The following is a 20,591-nucleotide window of genomic DNA, read 5'->3' on the forward strand; positions in this document are numbered from 1 at the left end:
GAGTTTATCTGCTTGGAAACTCAAGCCACTGAAAATGCCTCCTCACGCTTCTCACAGGACTGACCCCGTGCGACTTGAAAGATTACCTTTCCCTCTGCCACTACTCTCTGCCATGAGGGCAGCGGTCCAGCAAAACAACCAAACTGGCTGCCCAAGGCAGGGCATGACTTTCCTATTGAGTATGTTTGGTAGAACGTGACTGTGGAAGTAGAGATGTTTCATAACGCTTCTTTCAAAGGGGTCCTTCCTGCAGATTTCTAAAGCCTGTGAAACAAAATTAATGAATATTTTCCAGCTCCTGCTCTCCCCGAGAAGGCAGCCAGCTGTATCTTCTGCTGCTGCTGCTATGGCAACACATATCAGCATCGCTTTCCTCCAGTGGGCTGGCTCCCGTGGCAGGCTGGCTCCCCGCTCCCCCCACGCCGGGACGGTGAGGTGTGAGAAGGGGTGCTGCGTGGGTCCTCCTGCGCCCCAGCAGCCATCTGGGAGCTCGGTGACAATTAAGTGCAAACACCTATGGAAACATCTATGTGCTCCCGTTGTTAGCAAAGGGCGTTCGGACTCACCCGGTGCCCGCAGAGGTGCTCAGCTGCCAGGCAGAGCTGCTCGCTTCCCCTGGAGAGCGGTGCCTGGGTAAAGACAGGACACACAAAACAAGAGGTGGGTGGGAGAAGGGGAAATGGGTGACAGCAAAATTGCAAGGAGTTTCACCGCATCTCTTGCAGAGTTTGGATGATGATGTGAGGTGGGAACTAGAGCTAAAATGGGAAATACAATGGTGGGGATGATGAAAAGACTAACAGAGGAAGGAAGGACAAAGGAAAAATGAAAGGAGAGAGGGTGGTGAATGTGTGTGCTGTTGACTGTCAGATTACACTGAGATTAGAAAAGCTGATTTGCTAGAATCATATCAGACTTTTTTTATTAAAAAATTGTGGTTTTGCTTCACTAGAAAGTCAGAAGCCCAAACCTTCCCTATTACTAGAATCATAAAGTAACTTATGAAGCCAAAATTCGTTGGCGTTTTTTAATACTGCCATACTCCAAGCCTCCTTGATCTGCCAGAGCAAGTACCATTTTGGGGAGAGCTTGTCCCAGAGGACACCCTATTGTAACGCAAATCAGTAAATACCATATCCCCTTAAATCTCCCTAATCCGCTTGGAGACCTCATTGGGTGCAGTTGTGTTTATTTACACTGCTTTCATAATATCATCATCAGAGCTGTGGTATGTGTATCTTCAAAAAATCCAAAATTTCTACTAAACAAACCAACTTACAGGTGCCATATAAGAGCACCCTCATCACGCCTCATGTGAACATGTTCCAACCCAGCCAATCGACACATCCAAGGCCACGGTGACCATCAAAAAGCAAATGCCTTCTTTGTAGTCAAAGGCAAACCATTATAATCATACTGCCATTTCTATGACACCAATAAGCAAAGCTGCTAACCTCCCAGACCCTTTACAGGCCCAGTTCCTCACTACCAGCACCGTGTCGATTGCTGACTGTGTCAATATGGTCAAGAAATATTCTTTACATTAATTAGAAACAGTGGATCATAGTTTTGAAACCATCCCTGTCTCTTCACCAACCCACAGGTCGGGTGGATGCCTTGGCCTCTCAACTGGGCTCTCAACTCCACCTTCCCCTCAGGCAGATGCAACAGAAAAAGCATCTGTATGTTGGACTCTATTCAGGCACGGGAGGGAGCAATAGTTATTGCAGGTAGAAAAGTCTTCAAGTTTTCATTACTCTTTTTCTAAATTTCCATTTTCTAATTTTTAAAAAAATAATAATCTAGAATTATTTGCCATTGCTGGTTTTATCAACTTCATTGGATCACGAAAAATTAATTCTGATTTCAAAAAGTACTGAACTCTGCTGAGAGGACAGTAAAATGAGGTCTTTCCTTGATGTGTTCCTATTTATTTGCAAAGAATATACAAAACTCAATACAGATGGAAACAAATTCACTTATTTGGCTGAAGCTGCTGCTTATTTTGTATGTGGCCTAATTTATTCTTTTTAAAAAATTGTGCTATTCATGCATCTCTGGCTGTGTTTTGTGCTTTTTTACTGCTTCCTCTCCTTTGTTTCCCTGCTGTCGTTTAGCAGACACAAGAAGTAATTGTGACACCCGGCCGCCCAGGTGTTGCGGGTGTGCACGTTGGCTCAGGACAGAGACACGTGGCTGCATTTAGAGTAGAAGCTGTTCTAATTTCAGCTGTCTGGCTTCACACGTCAGCTTGGTGACTTCTTATAACTGTCTTCAATGAAGGAAGCGTCAGACAAGATAAATTTGTAGTTAAGAGACTTTTCTACTGCAACCAGAAAGATGATCTTTGTCTGAACACGATCTTTATATTTTGAATTTTTTTTCAAATCTGAAAAGTTATTCCAAGAAACTTTATCAAGATCACTAGACGTCTGGTTATGTCCACCTCCTTTTCCTTGGTTTGACCAAAAGAAATACAGCTTTTTAGGAGAAGGTGTCCGGGCAGGTACCTCTGGCAGCTTGCAGAGAAGGAGAGCCTGCAGCCAGTACAGCGGGTCCCCTATGATTAAACATAGGCTACAGCCTGTCCCCCAGCCCGGGGGGGAACACGTCTTGTTTCCATGAGGGGGGCCAAGGACACAAGATATGGTGGCAGATGTGGTGCTTCTGGCTCCCAGTAGTGGCTAAAGGCCTTGTTCCTGCACCTGGCCTGGACTTAGTCAACATTGATTCTTTGGTTCCTCCTACTTTTTGTAATTTTTCAGCATACTTCTATGCTGGGAGGAAAAAGAGCAACAATTCAAATTGTTCTGTTCTCTCTCTTGTCTCTTCTACGACCAGAGCCAGCAGCTCTCCTACTACGCCCAGCGAGACTGCTGCAGGGAAACACCTCTCTCCTTGAAGAAGGCAGACCAGCAGAGACTCAGGCAGAGACCTGCAATGTTCCTTGAACAGTGGCCAAGACCTTTTCTCGTTATGGATGTCAAATCTTAGACTTGTTCTGGTTATATTGGGTGCACGGGTAGCAAGAGATATCACTTCAGTGAGGGTCTCATGGGAAATGAGCCTCGAGTTGCCTATGAATAATTTGTTTGGTCTCACAACGACCAATTGCCACTTGATCATCTGCAGAACCTGATCCTCTGCCCTGTCCCATTCTTTACCATTGTCAACTCTGTGGACTTCTGCAACATTACTCTGCTGTAAAACCCGTGGAGGAAGGCAACAGACCTATGGGTGTAATTTTTCCATTCTCTCACACTCATGCATTCAATTAGCAACCATCATGTAAAATATCACAGGCACTGGAACAGCTTTCATCATCACCAGAGTATCTGGATGCTTAATGGGCTGACTTGTATCTCTCTAACATTCATGCTATAGAAAAATGCTATACCTCCATCTTAAAGAATGGAAACCAAAGCACAGAACTTCTCCCTATACATGTTGAAGTCATGTACAAGTCTGTAAGAGAGTGAGGATATGAGCCTGGCCTCCAAAGTCCAAGGCATAGGCTGCACCTATTTTTCTTCTGTGCGTTTAAAAGGAGTGTAACACCACTAAGGGGTGGCAGCATTGCCCTTCCTTTTTTCTGGGGAGAAACGCAAGCCTGTGGTTTGATTATCTCAACCATAAGCTTAACCATAAGAACTCTTCTTCTCCTGCCTACAACTGGAATGTGCTTATGTCTACAGTTTAATCTGTCAAAGCATCTTACATTCATCAATTATGTTCAGACTTTTATTTTTTGCAATCAATTTATACTCATCTTATACACTTTCTTATTGTTGTGTCCTCACAAGAGTTGATTTTAAAATCTGAAATTTTAAAACAAAGTGAAAGAAGGATTTGCAAAGTAATATGCCTCATTGTTTCAAGTAGTAAAAGAACCCCAGAAAACATGATTGCGTGTAGAACTCTTCAAAACAGTGCATTTATACTTTAATACATGTCTCTTCAGCCTACTGTTTAATACGGAAGGTGCTACAATGTCATGAAGCAATTGTCGGTATGTTTATCTAAGCTCCCATTGAGAGTCTCAATATATTAAGCTCCTCTTCTAGTTTGGCACAAGTTCTTGCTCTTAAGATCTACGTGGCTAAAATGTGCAATTCAAGGAAGTCTGATTAGGCAGGGCTTGTTTTCAAAATGGAGCTTCTCTATTAGGGCACAGCACTTAATGGCACAGCACTTTTATAGTGTGTATAATAAGAAGAAAAATAAAATACTATTGTCAATGTTCAACAGATGATTTGCGGACTTTTATATACAGACAATATATAGATGGTCATGTGACATTTTATGATTAAAACATTTAAAAGAACAAACCTGTAATAATTTTTTTCAGACAGGAGAGAGCAATAACGTGCATAAAAGGAAGAGTTCTTCTTGATAGCTATTCCATCATAATGATACCTAGAAAATAAAACAAATTTATGAACTGACAAGCATATGATTTTCAGCAAGTCAGCAAATAACTCATATTGCTCCTTTGAAAGCAAATGCTCATCTTATTACCAGATTGAGTAAAAAAAGCTACATTTTTTAAAAAATTCTTAAATTAAATTCTTTACTTTCTTTTTTTTTTTTTAAATTTAAATGTATTTTCCCCAATAGAAGCTAATTGCACAAGCTCTTTACAAACTCTTTTTAACAGTTTTTGCCCTGGAATGATACTTTCTTCTAAATGAACAAACATAAGCTGATGCACGGGGTGCGATAGATTTGTACAGGACACTTAGTGAAGTCAGGGAGCAGAATCTCAGCTGACAGAGGACCCTGTATCCCCATGGAAGTTGCAGGATTTAGTGCAGTTGTTCCACAACCACTCATGGTAGTTTAGGGACTGGGTGGCCCATGGTGGTCATAGAATCATAGAATCATAGAACAGTTTGGGTTAGAAGGGACCTCAAGGATCACCTAGTTCCAACACCCCTGCCATGGGCAGGGACACCCTCCACTAGACCAGGTTGCCCAAAGCCCCATCCAACCTGGCCTTGAACACTTCCAGGGAGGGGGCATCCACAGCTTCTCTGGGCAGACTGTTCCAGTGCCTCACCACCCTCACAGTAAAGAATTTCTTCCTAATATCTAATCTAAATCTGCTGTCTTTCAGTTTAAACCCATTACCCCTTGTCCTACCACTACGTGCACTTGTAAACAGTCCCTCTCCAGCTTTCCTGTAGGCCCCTTCAGGTACTGGAAGGCTGCTATAAGGTCTCCCCGGAGCCTTCTCTTCTCCAGGCTGAACAACCCCAACTCTCTCAGCCTGTCTTCATAGGAGAGGTGCTCCAGCCCTCTGATCATCTTTGTGACCCTGGTCCAGCCCTCTGATCATCTTCATGGTCATGGTAAGCTAACACCCAAGAAACCCTCCAGATCTTCTCTAAGGTTTATCCCAACCTGGGTGAGCAGGGCAGTTGCCATCCCTGCTAGCCAGGTGCTAACAGCTGTCTCTTGCCAGGCTGGGTCCCCGGGGAAGCCAGGGCAGCGGTGCAGTAGTTTCGGGCCACCAGCAGGCAGCAGAGTGTAACCTTCTGCTGATGGGAAGAGAGAAGAGCGTGGAGGCTGGGGGCTATCACACACCATCCCAACTCCTGCCAGCTATGAGGAGGAGAAGCCTGGGAGTGTCTGCGGTGTGGCACTCCCAAATTAAAGGATCTTGCTGGATCAAGCTGATAGCAAGTCCAGACTAGTGGAGAAAAGTCGCAGATCAAGTAAGGGCATGTCAGTCTCAACACCAGTACTTGACAGCTACTCAAAATGCTTGTAAAATTACTGTGTCTCAATGGCCTTAAAACATCCCTTTTCCAGTTTGGATGCTCAGAGTGCGATTGTAAGTTTGGTCATTGAATTGATGAAAGATTATTGATCTCTCTGTGCTCTAGAAGAAGAAGAGAGGGAAGGGAAAGGAAAGGAATTTAGGAGGAGGATCTGAGGTGGTCTGATTTAAATGGTTTTAAACTGTTTACAACATTTCCATTGACCACCAGTACATGCTGGTGGTCATACGGATATGTGCAAGGATGAAAAGCACAACACAGACATTAATCATGGCTGCCACCCCTGTGCATGCCGGAGCCAGGCTCTCCTGACCTGGTGTCTCAAGAGCTCTGAGTAAGTTTGTGATGTCTGGCAGATGCCTCATGTAAGCCATCCTGTAGTAGCCAGTACAAATTGGAGCACTAATTCTTTAAAAGACAGTCTGATCTGGAATTCATGCCCTACCAAAGCAGCTCTAATGTGGTGACTTTCATGGCATTAACTCTATTTCAAAGTTTTTGGTGTCATCATGAATCACTCTGGATCTTGCGATGTATTACAGACTTGGAACCAACAATTCAGCAGCTGTATTACAGTGCTGGAGCTGAAAATTCAGCCATTTTAAAATGTTATTAGAACAGTTATTTATAACTTAGTTAGACAAAGGAAGCAAAATCAATACCTGGTACTTCCTCTTGTGCCCAGCCTTCTTGTCCCCAGACCTGGGAAAACTAACCGAATAAGCTGAAAAAAACCAAATAGAAAATTAGAGATACTTGGCAAATTTATTCTAAAACACAAAACCATACCTGCTATATTTTTTTCTCCTTAATCACTTTTTTGCTTTCCATCATTTACAGGCTAATACCTGTTCTTACATACCTCTGAAATGATAACTGTTGAACTGAACTCAATCAGGCTTTTGCCGATTGAAAGCTAAGTAATTTAAGGGAGTTACCTCCCTCAGGTAGGAATTTTTTTAGACTACTCCATTTTACCTTGCACTAAAACACAGTCAGTGCACGCAGCAGGAGACCACCCGCAGTCAGGGGGGCGTATCAGCTAGGGGAACTCAAAGATGCTGTGATTCTCCAGTACTCTGCCAGTCATGGCAAGCCTTACTCATTTGAGTTGGACTTACTCACACAAGGGATTTAGCCTGCCCACTCACTCTTGCAAGGAGTACTCGCAGGATAGGGCCTGACTTATCTGTTTTCAAAGGACCTGAATCATCAAGCTGCAAAGCAACCTTTTGACCAACCCAGTGGTAAATGTGAACTGAGGTCACGCAGCATCTGTCAAGGTAAGGCCCTACAGAGTAATAAGAAACTGTCAGGGTAATAGTGGCCTTCCAGTACCTAAAAGGGGCCTACAGGAAAGCTGGAGAGGGACTGTTTACAAGTGCACGTAGTGGTAGGACAAGGGGTAATGGGTTTAAACTGAAAGACAGCAGATTTAGATTAGATATTAGGAAGAAATTCTTTACTGTGAGGGTGGTGAGGCACTGGAACAGGTTGCCCAGAGAAGCTGTGGATGCCCCCTCCCTGGAAGTGTTCAAGGCCAGGTTGGAGGGGGCTTTGGGCAACCTGGTCTAGTGGAGGGTGTCCCTGCCCATGGCAGGGGTGTTGGAACTAGGTGATCTTTGAGGTCTCTTCCAACCCAAACCATTCTGTGATTCTATGATAATAATCCACTTCACTATGATTATTCTGCATAAGCTGTCCTGTGAAGACAGAGATGAACCCAGGACAGCTCAGGCTAACATTCCCTGTATAGCAGCAACAGAGGATCAAGTACTCGAAGTTAGTGAGGAGTGAGGGGAGCCTCCACTCGGCATTGCAAAGTTGGGACTCTATGCAGTGTGCACTTTGCTGGTCCAAAGGCCTGCTAAAGGACAAATTTCTCCAACTCACACTAATGTGCACCTCCAGGTTTAACGGTGTTGCAGTGGTCCTGTTCTTTGCACGTTCTGCATGCACCCAGCTCAGCTGCTCCCTTTCTCAAACCGGTATTTTAGCATAATCCCATTTTCCTAAAAGGACAGTCTATGAAACTGGGGCTTCTGTGGCATGAGAGACATACTTCTTCCCACTGCCTCTGCTACAGAGACAGCGGTGTATTTGAGCAGAGGGATAGGGCAAATGAGATGAGTATTGTCTTAAATCACCACGGTTGGATTCACACAGGGTTTGACTGCAGAAGTCCTTACAGTCCACACACGTGTAATGCAGTCAGGTTACTACCATTTGATGAATTATTAACAGTTCAGTCCATTAGCTAGGCTGTGGTAACCGATTACATGTGCACCTTCAGTTTAAATCAGTGTTGCTGCAATTCCTGCCCTCCTCACAGTCCCACCTCCTGCGGCAGAAGGACAGACCATTGCAAGCCATCGGGGAGCTGCACCCCAGCTTGGTCACTTGGGATGTGTTAACTCGCACCGCAGTGCACTGGGTCAGTTAAGGCTGTGAGCGAACAGTTGCAAGCACGAACCTATAGCAGCTATGGCTCATCAGCTAAGCTCTTCTGCGTGACCAGACGCATGCTTCATCCATGCCTGTCCCAACTTAAAAGTAAGATGCATTAACTTAACCCACAAGAATGCTTAGCTTACAGGTGGTAACTCAGTCATGCTGGAGCACCTGAAAGTGTACAGACAGGATGGGATTAACCTTACCTACGTGGCTACGAGGTAGAGATGTCTAAGCTAGTTGCTGCAGACTCTGTAGTGAGTGGAGAAAAACAGGCAGTTCCGAGGCCCATTTCATCTGAGTTGCCTGCGATGACTCATTTAAGGTGAGAGGAATCATATGTAACTGCTTATTTCTCTCCATTGACTACCAAGAGATTTTAAAGTGACTAGCTTCACGGCAGACATCTACCCTAAGCCAGGCAAGTTCTACCTATGTGCTTGGCTGATGGGCGATGATCCATTAAGCTCTGGTAATAAATCATGCCGGATCATTCACTCAAATATTAATTTTAAGTAAGAGTGATTTAACTTACCCAGTAAAAAAAAATTAGATTCAACTGAATTGAGATAAATGATTCATAAAATGAGGTTATCTGCACAAATGAAATTCATTTCAGATACAACTTTTACTTAAATTATTTTGGTTTTGTGTTAAAACAATGCTTAGTAGCTCCTACCATGGGCACTAACAGAATAACATTAGTGGTAAAAATAGGAAATTCTGAATCAAAAGTCTTGACCAACAAATAATCACAATGCATTCTATCTTCCTTAATTTATTAAATAAAGTTGAATAGCTGTAAGTGTTGCAATTGAGATTTCTAAGTGGTAATCGCTCTGTGGGTTGCATCAACCTCCACGTATTAGAAGAGCAGAACTGTTTGAAGGAGATTGGGTTTTACATCTGCATTTGTTTTGCTTGGATGATTCTATAACAATTTTTTTAGTGTGTGTTTGGAGCAAAATCGCCTCAAGTATACTTAAAAAGGAAAGTATAAAATTATGGAACAACCAAAGGGGTCTTTTAAGGATGGAAGAAACAGTTCCTCAGGACTAGTTTATTAACCTTGCACTGTTTGCCCTGGTAAAGCCTTCTAAAATATATTGGCTAAAGAAATCTTTCCTAGTGTAACATACACCAGTTCCCTAAAGAAAAGAAACTCCACCACAAAGAATACTCTTTTCTCTAGTATAACTGTGCCTACATGAGGGCTTACCAGAAGTACATTAGAAAAGACACAAGCATAATACATTACGTATTCGTTCTTCTCTGTTATTCAGTCTCTTCTGATATGCACTGTGTATATTTGATCATCAGATTTTCTGTTTAGGTATACCTGCTTCTTATCTTATGTATCCTATTTACTCTGTACCTTTCCAAAGGTGGCTGAATTTACTTGATACTTGGAATTCGGACTGCAGCTTTCCATATACAATTCATACAGTAGCCAACGGGGTACAGTGCATCCTTCACACAGATAGAAATTATCAGCTATCCTTTAAAACAAAAACATCAATCGGTTTATGTCAGACTTAGAAGAAAGATTTGTTAGCTTGTGATTTTAATAGCTCATGAGGTTTACAGTGTGCTCTGTAATAGTTACTCCAATTTTATAGAAGCTTAGAATCAAAAAGAGAGCTACTACTTTTATGTTAATCTGTATTCTGGAAAAAAAAATTATACATTTTCGTGTATGTATATATATGTATGTATTCTATGTTTCTTTTAACTTTTAAAATTCTACTTTCCTTGTTTCCAAAATGTAAGACAGGTCCTGTGAGACTCTACTAAAAAATTAACTAGATCTCACCGTTATCAATAAAAAAATACAACTTAGTAATATCATTATAACTTTAACATCAATACAGAAAGTATTAGCATCTCTCATACAGTAACTTGTTACATCAAAGGATGTAACTTTGATCTTCTAATTAGAAAAGTCTCCACTATACCAAAGAAAATTATAGGAGCATTTTTCTATCTAAACTCTGCAATATAGTGTTTTGGGATGGAGAATGCACAAACTATGAAGGACCAAATTCTGTTCTCATACAACCTCACTGGTTTTAGCACAACAGAATTTTCATTTACAGTTACTGTGTAACAGAACTGCCAGGACTGAAACTGGTTCAGGTGTTTAAATACTCGTCCGTTGGCCAAATCCCTTACTCATCCTACTTATCAAAATGGTCATAGCCAAGTAAATGCAACTGCTTGTGTGAATAAGGTGAGGAAGACGCAAACTTAGTTACTTATTAGCCTAATGTATTACCTTCACCAGGAAAAAAAGAAAAGACCTTTAATTATGAGATAAAGCCCATGGTTTTGATGTCAGAAGATAATAGCCTCCTGCGGTGCAAACACAGGAGCAAAGCTGGAGCGAAGCACAGAGATTAATTTTCAAAGCATGACACACTGATCGTATGAGAGTGTTTTCTTACTGTGACTCCGCTTCCGTTATACCAAATGATTTATGCATATTTAATTAATTTATCAGCTGAATGCTAGTGCAGCACAGTGCCAGTTACTCACTGTGTCTTTACTGATAATCAAGTTGGTTGGGAAATCAGACTTTTCATAATCACCAGGTGAGATAAGCTGGTCGGATTTTAAATCAGCATCCTCTCTTTTATTAGTAGCCTGATTGCAGGTGACCCAGTGTTTATCTTTCTGCATTAGCCGTACTGGCAGTACATAGTGGATAAGGTCTTCGGCAAACCGGCTTGCTAGAACAGACTGAGCCAGACCGTGATCTAGACTGAGCAAGACCGTGATCGTTGTGCAGTTTGATGACGTCTACCTCACCTTTCATTCATGCCCTTTGCCCAGGGAAGAGGGCTGACTGCCTCCCCCAGGTTCCCCTCTCCCTAGCAAAAGGCCCCGAAATGCCCCGCTTTTACCTCCTCGGGGCCCATCTTCCCACCCACCAAGCCAAGAGGCTGGCGCTGGGGCTGAGCTGGGCTGGGGCTGAGCTGGGCTGGGCTCCCTGCCAGCTCCTTGCCACCTCCAGCCCCACAGCGAAGAATTCACGGCTAGACACGAGCAGGAACCTGCACCAAAGAGCGGGGATCTGCTGCGCTAATGGGGTATTTCCTGTCATGGGGTTGAAAGGTAAATGAAATTTATTCTAGATAAGAGTCCTGACTGAGCTCTGCCTCCCAACAGGCAGAAATGCCTGTTTCTTCTAGAGCAACCATCACAAAACCCTTCGTAATTGAGCAGTCCCAGAGGAGATTAAACCTAAGTCCAAATTCATCCTTGATATAACACCACAAGAGTCATTCGAAGTGCAGCACAAATTAATTCATGCTTCAGTAGCTGGGTTCTGCCAATAGTTTTGCCTCAGCATTTAACTATTTAGTGACAAAATATTTGAGAATTCCATTTTGTGAATTTATCGTCATTAAACTGCCAGCCTTTTTCAAATAACAAGTCAAACACATTCTTAGTGCTGACACATAATACAATAATACTGTCTATCAGGAAAAAATAATCTGCAAAGAGCACAGTGCCCATCATCTTGCCTATTAGCCCCAAGATTCTCAAAACCTGAATGTTTATGGCATGCATCAAAACAAAGCTGTTAATAAAGACAACAAAACCAAAAGGAAAGAGTGGTAAGGGAGGAACACGGAGGGTAAAGAAAAAGCACCTGGGGAAAGGCCTCCGCCATTTCTATCCACACTTTCCATTGGGATTCTTATCTGGTCAGTTCTAGGACCTCAAATAGACTCCAGGTTTTTGGAGTTTTCCACCTGCTATATGTGAACCTTTGGCAGTAAGGCCATTATACAGGTTTCCAAGTCTGCTGCTGAACCATTTCTGGACAACAATCTGGTTTTCTAGTGTCAGTGCACCAACCATAAAATTAAGCTTAATCTTTAAAAATTTTCAAAACATGAAAAGGTAATTCAGAAGGCTGTGATGAAAAAATCATCAGTTCATCCTTTCACAGATTGTTTGATTCAGTTTTATGCAGTGTCTCAAACTTGTTGGGTGACCTTGGATGGATCTCTTCCTTCAGTCCTTTTAAAATGGGAGCAGTGGTATCTGCATCACAGCGAAAGTCCAGGCTAACTCCCACTGCTCAGATATTACTGAGGGGAGGAAGAAAAAGATTGTAGTTGCTGTCAAGTTAAAAGTTTGCTTGTATGTGGTGTTACTGTTTCACACAAATTTTCAACACTGTTTACTAGCTGGACTCGCCTGTGCATGGGGAAAGAAGGAAAGTAACCCTGGTTTCTCTTTTGCTGTCGCACGGCAGATGACACTCTTGTCAAAGCACAAAAAAATGATGGTGACAACCTTACTCCACCATAGAAAGTATCTCACTGAGGAGTTCAACCATTACCTTCACCTCAAGGAAACATAACCTCAGAGAATGTCAATCGCTCCGCATGACTCTGAATGCGAGCGTGCCGCTGGCCGTGCGGCCTCGCAGCTGCCCATGCCACGAGTGGGCCAGCCAGGGATGCTCCTCGCCATCTGCACTGCTGCATCACCATCGTGTGGGCGGCAGCCCAGCAGCCAGACCCCTGCGAGTGGGTAAGCCGAGACAAAATCCCATTTCCCCCGAATCAAACCACCTCATCAGTAAGACCTGTGGTGGGAGACGGACTTTCAGGGAATTTTTCCTGCTTTCATGGCATTGTTTATGCACCGCCATGATGATGGGGCCAGACTTTTGTCCTACGAAACAGCAATAAGTGTTAAAAGTCGGATTCCTGCCCTCCCTGTAGCAAGCCCACCGGGCAAGTTCTGCGAGACCCCCGGCGGGGGAGGAAGACCAGTCGGGGAGGATGGAGCTGCCCCCCTCCCGCCCCATCCTCAGCCAGGGCCTCCCCAGCCCCCCGCCCCCGGCTCCGTCCCCGGCCGCGGGGAAGGGTGCAGCACGCACCAGCGGATGATGGAGGGGTGCAGGAGGGAGGTGGGGCTGCTCTCGGCCATCCCGGGCGGTGCCGTGCCGTGCCGTTGGGTACCGGTCGGCGAAGCGGCGGGTGACCGCGCGCTGCCACCGCTGCCGCAGCCGGTTCTCGGTCGCGGGGCGGCGGCGCATCCAGCCCGGCCCCCGCCCGCCGCACAGCCCTGCCCTGGGCCGAGGAACCCCCGGCCTTACCGGCACGGCCTCACCGCTTCCCTCTGCAACCCTGCAGGGAGAACGGCGGGTCTCGGAGGCGTGGGTCCTGCGCCCACTCGGGCGTGGGTGCAGACCTGAGCGCGGGGGAGGGCTCGGGGCGGGCTGCAGCCGCGATGCAGCCTTTCCGGGCACCCAGTCCGGTGTGGCCGAATCTTCATTCCGTAGGGACTGCAGGTGAGCAAATGAATGAGGTGTAAACCAGGAGGTACAAAGACGCCGGAAAGAGGCGTAAAAGAACAATTGTGCGGCAGTACATTTGAATAGCGTAAGTGCTGTCTTAATAGGTTTTGCACGCCTTTAAAACATTATTTTCAGAGTTTTCTACACGAATGCTGTAAACTCCCATAATTGTTTAATTTCTCTTTGATACAGATAGATGAAAGGGCTGTCTGCTCCACTGAAACCCTGTAAGCACTTTTCCATCGCAAGTGGCCATTATGCAAAATGAGCTTTACTGCCATGTGACTGGCAAAAATAAATTATGTATGGCTGGAGCGTCTAAAAGCTTCCTAGTGGATGGCATTGGGTAACATCAGAGCTCAGCTTCTCAGAAACTCCCGTGGCTTCCTCATGTTAATTAGCTGCTGAAAACCCACGTATGTCACAGACTGGCTTGCTTGCTTTCTTATGACAAGGTGACCAAAGCCAACGTGTGGGCAGACAGGGGACCACAAAAGGGGAATTTATGGTGGAAGATTGCTGGTTTTCTAGTCCCTCAATGTACCTTGCTTTTGAGGAGCAGTGCACGCAGATGTCATGTATAATACATGTTGCTTTTAATCTGTAAAGCCTCATGCTGTGTTGAGAGCCCCATGGGAAAATGCTATTCACTCACAGCACCCCGAACCAAAGCCTTGAAAATTATGTCTGCCCAGAACACAGGTTAGTTATACACATTGTAACCAGTGCAATCTGTCATCGATAATTGTACTTAATAACCTATCGTGGAAGCTTCCCTCAATTACAGTTCTTGGTTGTTGCCTGGTTTTGTGTTTCCATAGTCTACTGACCTTCAGTTTACACAGCAAATACTCCTGCAAATACTACAGAGTGAAAGCTTATTCAAGTTGCTTTAAAACAGCTGCCATAAGAACCAGCAGCGATCATATTGCAGCAACCGTAAGACCTGTATGGTTTTGCCATGTAAGTACTTACAGAGCTTCTGGGGTGGGTTTTCCAGGAGATGCTGAAGACAGTGCTGCCCCTACGAGACCTCAGCCGTGCCCATGCCTGGTGCTCTCACTGCTGATCCAGGTGTGCCCGTCCACACTGCAGCCATAGCAGTGTCTTAACGTACCTGGGGAAGAGGAAGCCTCATCTCCAGTTTCCAACAACTGGCTTGCTTACATGTTTGCATGTTCCTCTCATTCCTGGTCAAGGTTCTCAAGGTTTATGGCCAACGACTTGCTTTCTGGGACTATATGAAACTCCACAAAGTTCGTGAAGCTCCCTAAGCCCAAAGATGCCTTAGCAGAAAAAAACATTTACAACTTATCTAAAACTGAAAAAATGATAAATGGACTATTTCTGTGGTGACAGGCTGAAAGCGAGGGGAGTCACACGGATCAGAAAGTCCCTGGACAACACCTACTACTCAGAAAAGTTTTGTTGAGAGGAAGTAAATGCTGCACAAATAAACTGTCCAGTTACTGTCCATGGCTTGAGAGATATAAAGTGGGTCACGGAATTTCCCTTGCCCAATTTCCAGATCACAATAATGAGACAGACAGATTTGTGTGCTGTTCAGATCTTGACACTACTATTATTTGATTAGGGTTTTTCCAGTTTTTCAGAAAATGCCTCTCTAAGCTTTCAACTAAATCTAATTTTTTTTTATATTTTTGGGGGGGAGGGGGAAGGGGGATTCTGATTTTAAATATCAAGCTGCTAGTAGAATTTGATTGAAAACCTGAAATCTGCTTCAATTTAATCCTGTCAGATAGGACTGGGTGGATGCACACCAGGTCAAACTATAGTAAGTCTTTATTCTTGCATAAGTTCAAAGTTGCAAAGCTGTTTATTGCTGTCATGGACATCCTCCTTGCGTAAAATGAAAGACTATTTGATGAACATGCACTTTGACTGGGTAAAATTTTGACCTAAAATTATGGTTGAACTGATTAAAAGGTACACTAAAGCAGCTCCTTTCCTGTGTCTTTCACCCATAACTAGGACAAATTTAAATCAAACTTTGAGTTAACAGACATCTCCAAAATGTTGTAATGAGTGTCTTTAGCATGAAATCGCCTCTTCAGAATGCTCCCTCCCCTCCACCCCCTGCTCGCCCTCCCCCATGTTCTAGAAGAGATTTGGATACCTTGTGAGGTAAACAGACCATGTAAGAGCTCTTGCTGGAGACAGCTGTCTTGTAAAGGAACAGTAAAGTGCTAACACCTCTCAAATACTTAAAATATTTAAAATAAGTGCTTTATAAGATTTTTAAGCACTTATGTTAAAGTGTGTATAAAACAGTCATGAAAGCAAGTGAATCCACTAATGCTTCCACCACTACCAGCAGCAAGGGAAATATGTGACTGTAATAAATTGTATGTTCCCTTAGAGTTGAAAAGCCTCCTATGGTATCTATTTCATTCATTCTCCTGTAGAAAGAAATGGGTAAAGGAGCTTGAAAAGGAAAAACAACTCCCCCAAATCCTTCCCTGCCACCCACCAAACCAAGGCCCTGGAGCAACGTACTATTATATTTTCAATATGTAAAGTTAGAAGAATATGGTCAGTGCTGGAGTAAGCATCCTGGTGGAGAAAGGTAAATATCCTGCTTTGAGAAATCCATCAGTACATTTTGTTTTGTTGGTCTGGGGTTTTTTTATCGCTACTAGTTGATCTACAAGGGACAAAATGCAAAGATTTACTGATTTTTCCTTCCTTTGAGATCTGAAAAATGCCAATGATCAGGCATTACCTCGATCTGGTTAGTTTACTGTGAAGAGAGATCTTCAGAGTTGTAGCTACCTTTCAAACTTTAGTTTGAAATCAACTTGACAGAATTCAGAAAATGCAAAAGATTATATCTGGTTATATCATGACATTTGGAGCAGCAGCAAAATCAAAACAGGAATGCAACCACCTTCTCCTTGAATATAATGCTTTGACGTTATAGAAAAGTCTGTGTCCTTCACAAGTCGCACACTTCAACGTGAACGCAAATGAAGAAGAGGAAGACTCCTCTCCTAAGTGCCTATCGCAAGTGAACTCTGCGCACGAAAACCCAGTTCAGCAAAGCATGTCAGCGTGTATGTAAGACCGCTTCATTTCAGCAAAGCATTTAAGAATGCGCTTAACTTTAAATATGTACTTAGCCGAATCGTTTTGCTGAGTGGGGATTGATGGCTGAATTAAGGCATTAAACATTAATGACAGAGCTGGGAACACCAAATAGTATGTAAATCGGGATGTGTCAGGACTAGAATGAACTGATTCAAACAAAGCAATCATTGCATGATTAAGATCTCTTGAAAGATATGAAGCCTTTAGATGGGCTTAGGGTCTGGTGATTTGGGGGGGGGGGGGCGGGAGGAGACACACAACACAATCACTGACAATCTCTCCAGTCCTTACACCATCACAAATCACCCGGTTCTGGAGTGTCTGGTGGGGAGACTAGGTGTAAATCTCTTTCACACAGTAACTGAAACACTTGAGCCTCTGCTGGTACAGCATTAATTCTAGATGTTGCCCAGGGCAGTGTTGGCTACTGATCTCCTTTTGACTGGGATGAAGAACGAGGGCCCCATGACAGCATTTCCAGGTGTCTCTGCTGGTTCCCCGTACACGCAGTGCCTCTAGGAGGGTGGCTATGGAGCTGAGGACTGTGGTTTCCACCATGTGCTGATGACGCCTGCTCTTTATATTTCTCCCTCTTTAGACCTGCTCAGGGCAGCCAAACCATTTATACGGTGACTCATGAAGACGGAGATATGGATAAAAGCCTATCTGTCCAGAAGTGGCTGAGGTAATGCTTGCAGGAGAAAGCAACTGCTGCATTTCTGCTTGGCAGAAGATGCTGTGTTTGCTTCTCCAAATCTATGTAGTATTTTATTGTGCTTCCCCCATTCATTCTTTTTATGCTTTTTGTTTTGTTTTCTGCATCCTGGATGTATACTGGGCTTAACTTTCTGTTTAATAGGACAATCTATTATTAACGGCTGTGCTATAAACTCTGAAATAGTGATGCCGGTTTTGCGTGTTACAGTAATTTAAACAGAAACAAAATATTTTTTTCTTTACAATAAAAGCAGTGGTGAGTCATATAGTAAAGCTTAATCTATCTCAGATCAAACAGCAGCTCTGACATTGGCTCCTGGGCCTGATTTGCAGACCACATGCAGATGACCCTTGACTATTTGTGCATCAGGAATGTTTACAGAGTGAATCAATTAGTTTTGAAGGAAGGAATGGCATTAAGGGCAGCCTTGAAATATGCTCAAGGTAAAGTCCAGCTACAAAAGTTTTGAAAAGAGAGAAAACTTCTCCCTCCGCCACCAGAATAAATACAGGCATTACTGTGAAAAGAGATGCTTTCTTTTTTCTTTTCTTTTCTTTTTTTTTTAAATTAAAAGTGACAGGTAAAAATGTTTCACTTAAATAGCTAGATTAAGCAAGAATTTTCTTGAAAAAGTTTGTTGAAAGCTTCAGCATAAGCTTGACATAATTAAATGACAATGCAGTTAACAGTTAATCTCATCTGAGAATTACTTGTACTATAACAAATAAAAATCCCGCCTCAATAGTTCTTTGAAGGTAAAGCATGTATTACATGAGTGATGTAGTTTTATCTTCCCACCTTTTGAATGTCTCAGGTCAAAATGGCATGTCAAAGAAATATTGTGTGCAGGTAGTGCCAGAGCTGATATGATTAAAACTGTATACAGTTGTATAACTGTTCTCCAAATGTCATATTTGCAAGCCCCATATTCCTATTATTTTTTTACAAATCTTGTTTTATCCTTCAGACTAGAAAATGTAGCAGGAGATAGCATGATTTATGCTTTGCTTATAGTTACATACATGATATTTTCCTTTAACAGTTGTATCTGAGAACACCCGTAAATTCGAGAGAGAAAACACCCTAACAGACTTAATAAGCATTACCACATAACCACTGTAGGAATAATGAAACCTGAAAGTCCCAGGACTCGTCTGAGTTGTTCAGATCCACCGAGACCCTGCTTTGAGCAGGGAGGTGGACTAAAGAACCTCCAGACATCCCTGGCAACCTGATTTGTTCTACGATTGCTGCATGGTCTCTTTCTTAATTGCATCTGAAGCATTTGCAACTTGTCTACGTTTGGCTTTGGTTCAAATAAGTAAGTAGAACATTCATTTGCATCGCTAGCAGTAGCATTGCTGTAGCTGCAGCAGTGCGAAGACGCAGCCAAGACAAACTTTTTATAAAGCGAAACAGCATGTTTTTCGTAGGCCAGCTGATGGAGCCAGAACAGATACAGATACTGTGGGCCCACGCAGGTTGTGATGGAGCTGAAGCGAGCAGCAAACACGAAGCTGCATAAAGGTTGGGAACAATTGCTCTGGTAGAATGGGAGCGTGTTTCTTTTTCCCAATTTAGCAAATTAGATTAGACAGATATGGTTTAGGATGAGAAGGTGTCTTCTACAGTAATTTATACTCTCTGTTTCCATTGCAATAAATTACAAACTCAACCTTCGTGAAACATTTGATAAGAGATCCCCCTCTGAGCAACTTGGGTGTTTATACTCTGACCCCGTAGCTCTGCACTGACATGGAGGAGCTCCAGGGGGCTGGAGTATGAGCAGCCGTGGTGGGTCTCTGGATCGGTCGACATCCTTGATTTATGATTCTGATTTGTGATCCTGATCTTGAACTGCACTCCATCATTCCTGACACAAATACATTCCTTACTGCTAAGCATTCCTCAGATGGCTTACATAAAACATTTCCACCACTGCAAACTTCTTATTTCGACTGCGTGCTATTTGTACCATGGGTCTCGCCCTCTGGTTGGTACTGTTGGAGTTTTGCATGAGCAAGGGCTAGAGTTGAGCGAATACATAGCCTAAATATTCATTTGCATTCAAAAGGGAACTTCTATTTAACTGTGGTTGTAATCTTTTCATATTTATTTTCTATGAATATGTGATCATGCGAGCTTTACTAGCGTAATACTTGTCTGTGAGAATTCCCATGTGACTTACTCATGGGAAGCAAACATTTAATTCAAATGTTGGGTCACCAAAAGGCAGTTCAGAATTTTCTATTGACTTTGTTTTGATTACTTATTCAAATTAAATGTGACGATCCTTGAGGATAAAGCAAAGCAAAACTTGGCAATATTACAGTCAGTGGGACAATTAACGTTCACACTCTACTTGCTAATTTAAAAAACTGTATCGATATAGATCAAAAGATGTATGGGACATAAATTAATGTTATTGCAGAAGATGCATTCCCAGTTGAAAATTTCAGTCTGGATTACAAAATTCATAAATGAGATGAACTGCAGACCTACAATTGTTCACTGGAGTAACTCATTCACAATTTTATAGCAAGCACATTTCAGACATGAACTGCAGATCCACAGGTGATTCGAGGTAAAATTTGCCAAAGAAAATCCTGTGATAAGATCGGGACATGTGAGTTGGAGATGCAGGATGTGGTTGCTTAGTTACTAGGCAGGAGTCTGCCCGGAGAGGAGAGCGCAGTGCCTCCGCACTTCAGAGCATGGGGATGGGGTTTGCCCTTTGCTTTTGAATGACGTTACTGCTGAATGTAAAAATCTAAAACGTGGAACCAGGCAACTTTAACGAACAGCTGCGCTGCTCTGGCAGCCTCGTTGCAATGGCAGTGGTAGCGTGACCATCCTTCCAGCACAGAAGATAGAACCACGGGAAAAATAATAGCAAAATTTCTTTTTAAGAGGCATTTTAGAGAATGGACCTCATATACTTTTCTCTCAAATGCCCTCCTACTGCCCCCAGACAGACAATTCACAGTGCCTTGTTATCTGTTTTAATATTTTCAATATATCCTTGGATTCTTTTTCAATAAAAATTTTATCACTTTTTAAAATTAAAAAAAATATATAAAATCATTAACCTATAGTAGTTGAAATTCATTTTCCTTTGAAGCTCAGTCTTGGCAGAAACAGTATTTAACAAGTTTCTGCAATTTGCCAAAATTTGTTTATAAAAGAAAATATACTTTCTACTGCTGTTTTT

General features: G+C 43.0%; 1 protein-coding gene across 1 annotated transcript in view; it reads right to left on the minus strand.

Annotated features, from left to right (window-relative positions):
• Positions 1-13,326, minus strand: part of RFX8 (regulatory factor X8) — a 28,761-nt gene extending 15,435 nt beyond the window's left edge. The window contains exons 1-4 of the mRNA XM_054820528.1: positions 13,135-13,326; positions 6,446-6,507; positions 4,330-4,416; positions 567-629 (exon numbers count right to left, since the gene is read on the minus strand). Coding sequence (XP_054676503.1) covers positions 567-629; positions 4,330-4,416; positions 6,446-6,507; positions 13,135-13,293 — 371 coding nt within the window. The 5' untranslated portion in view covers positions 13,294-13,326. The remainder of the gene's footprint in view (positions 1-566; positions 630-4,329; positions 4,417-6,445; positions 6,508-13,134) is intronic.
• Between the last annotated feature and the right edge of the window lie 7,265 nt (positions 13,327-20,591).

This window comes from Grus americana, chromosome 1 (genome assembly GCF_028858705.1).
Source record: "Grus americana isolate bGruAme1 chromosome 1, bGruAme1.mat, whole genome shotgun sequence".
Lineage (NCBI taxonomy): Eukaryota > Metazoa > Chordata > Aves > Gruiformes > Gruidae > Grus > Grus americana.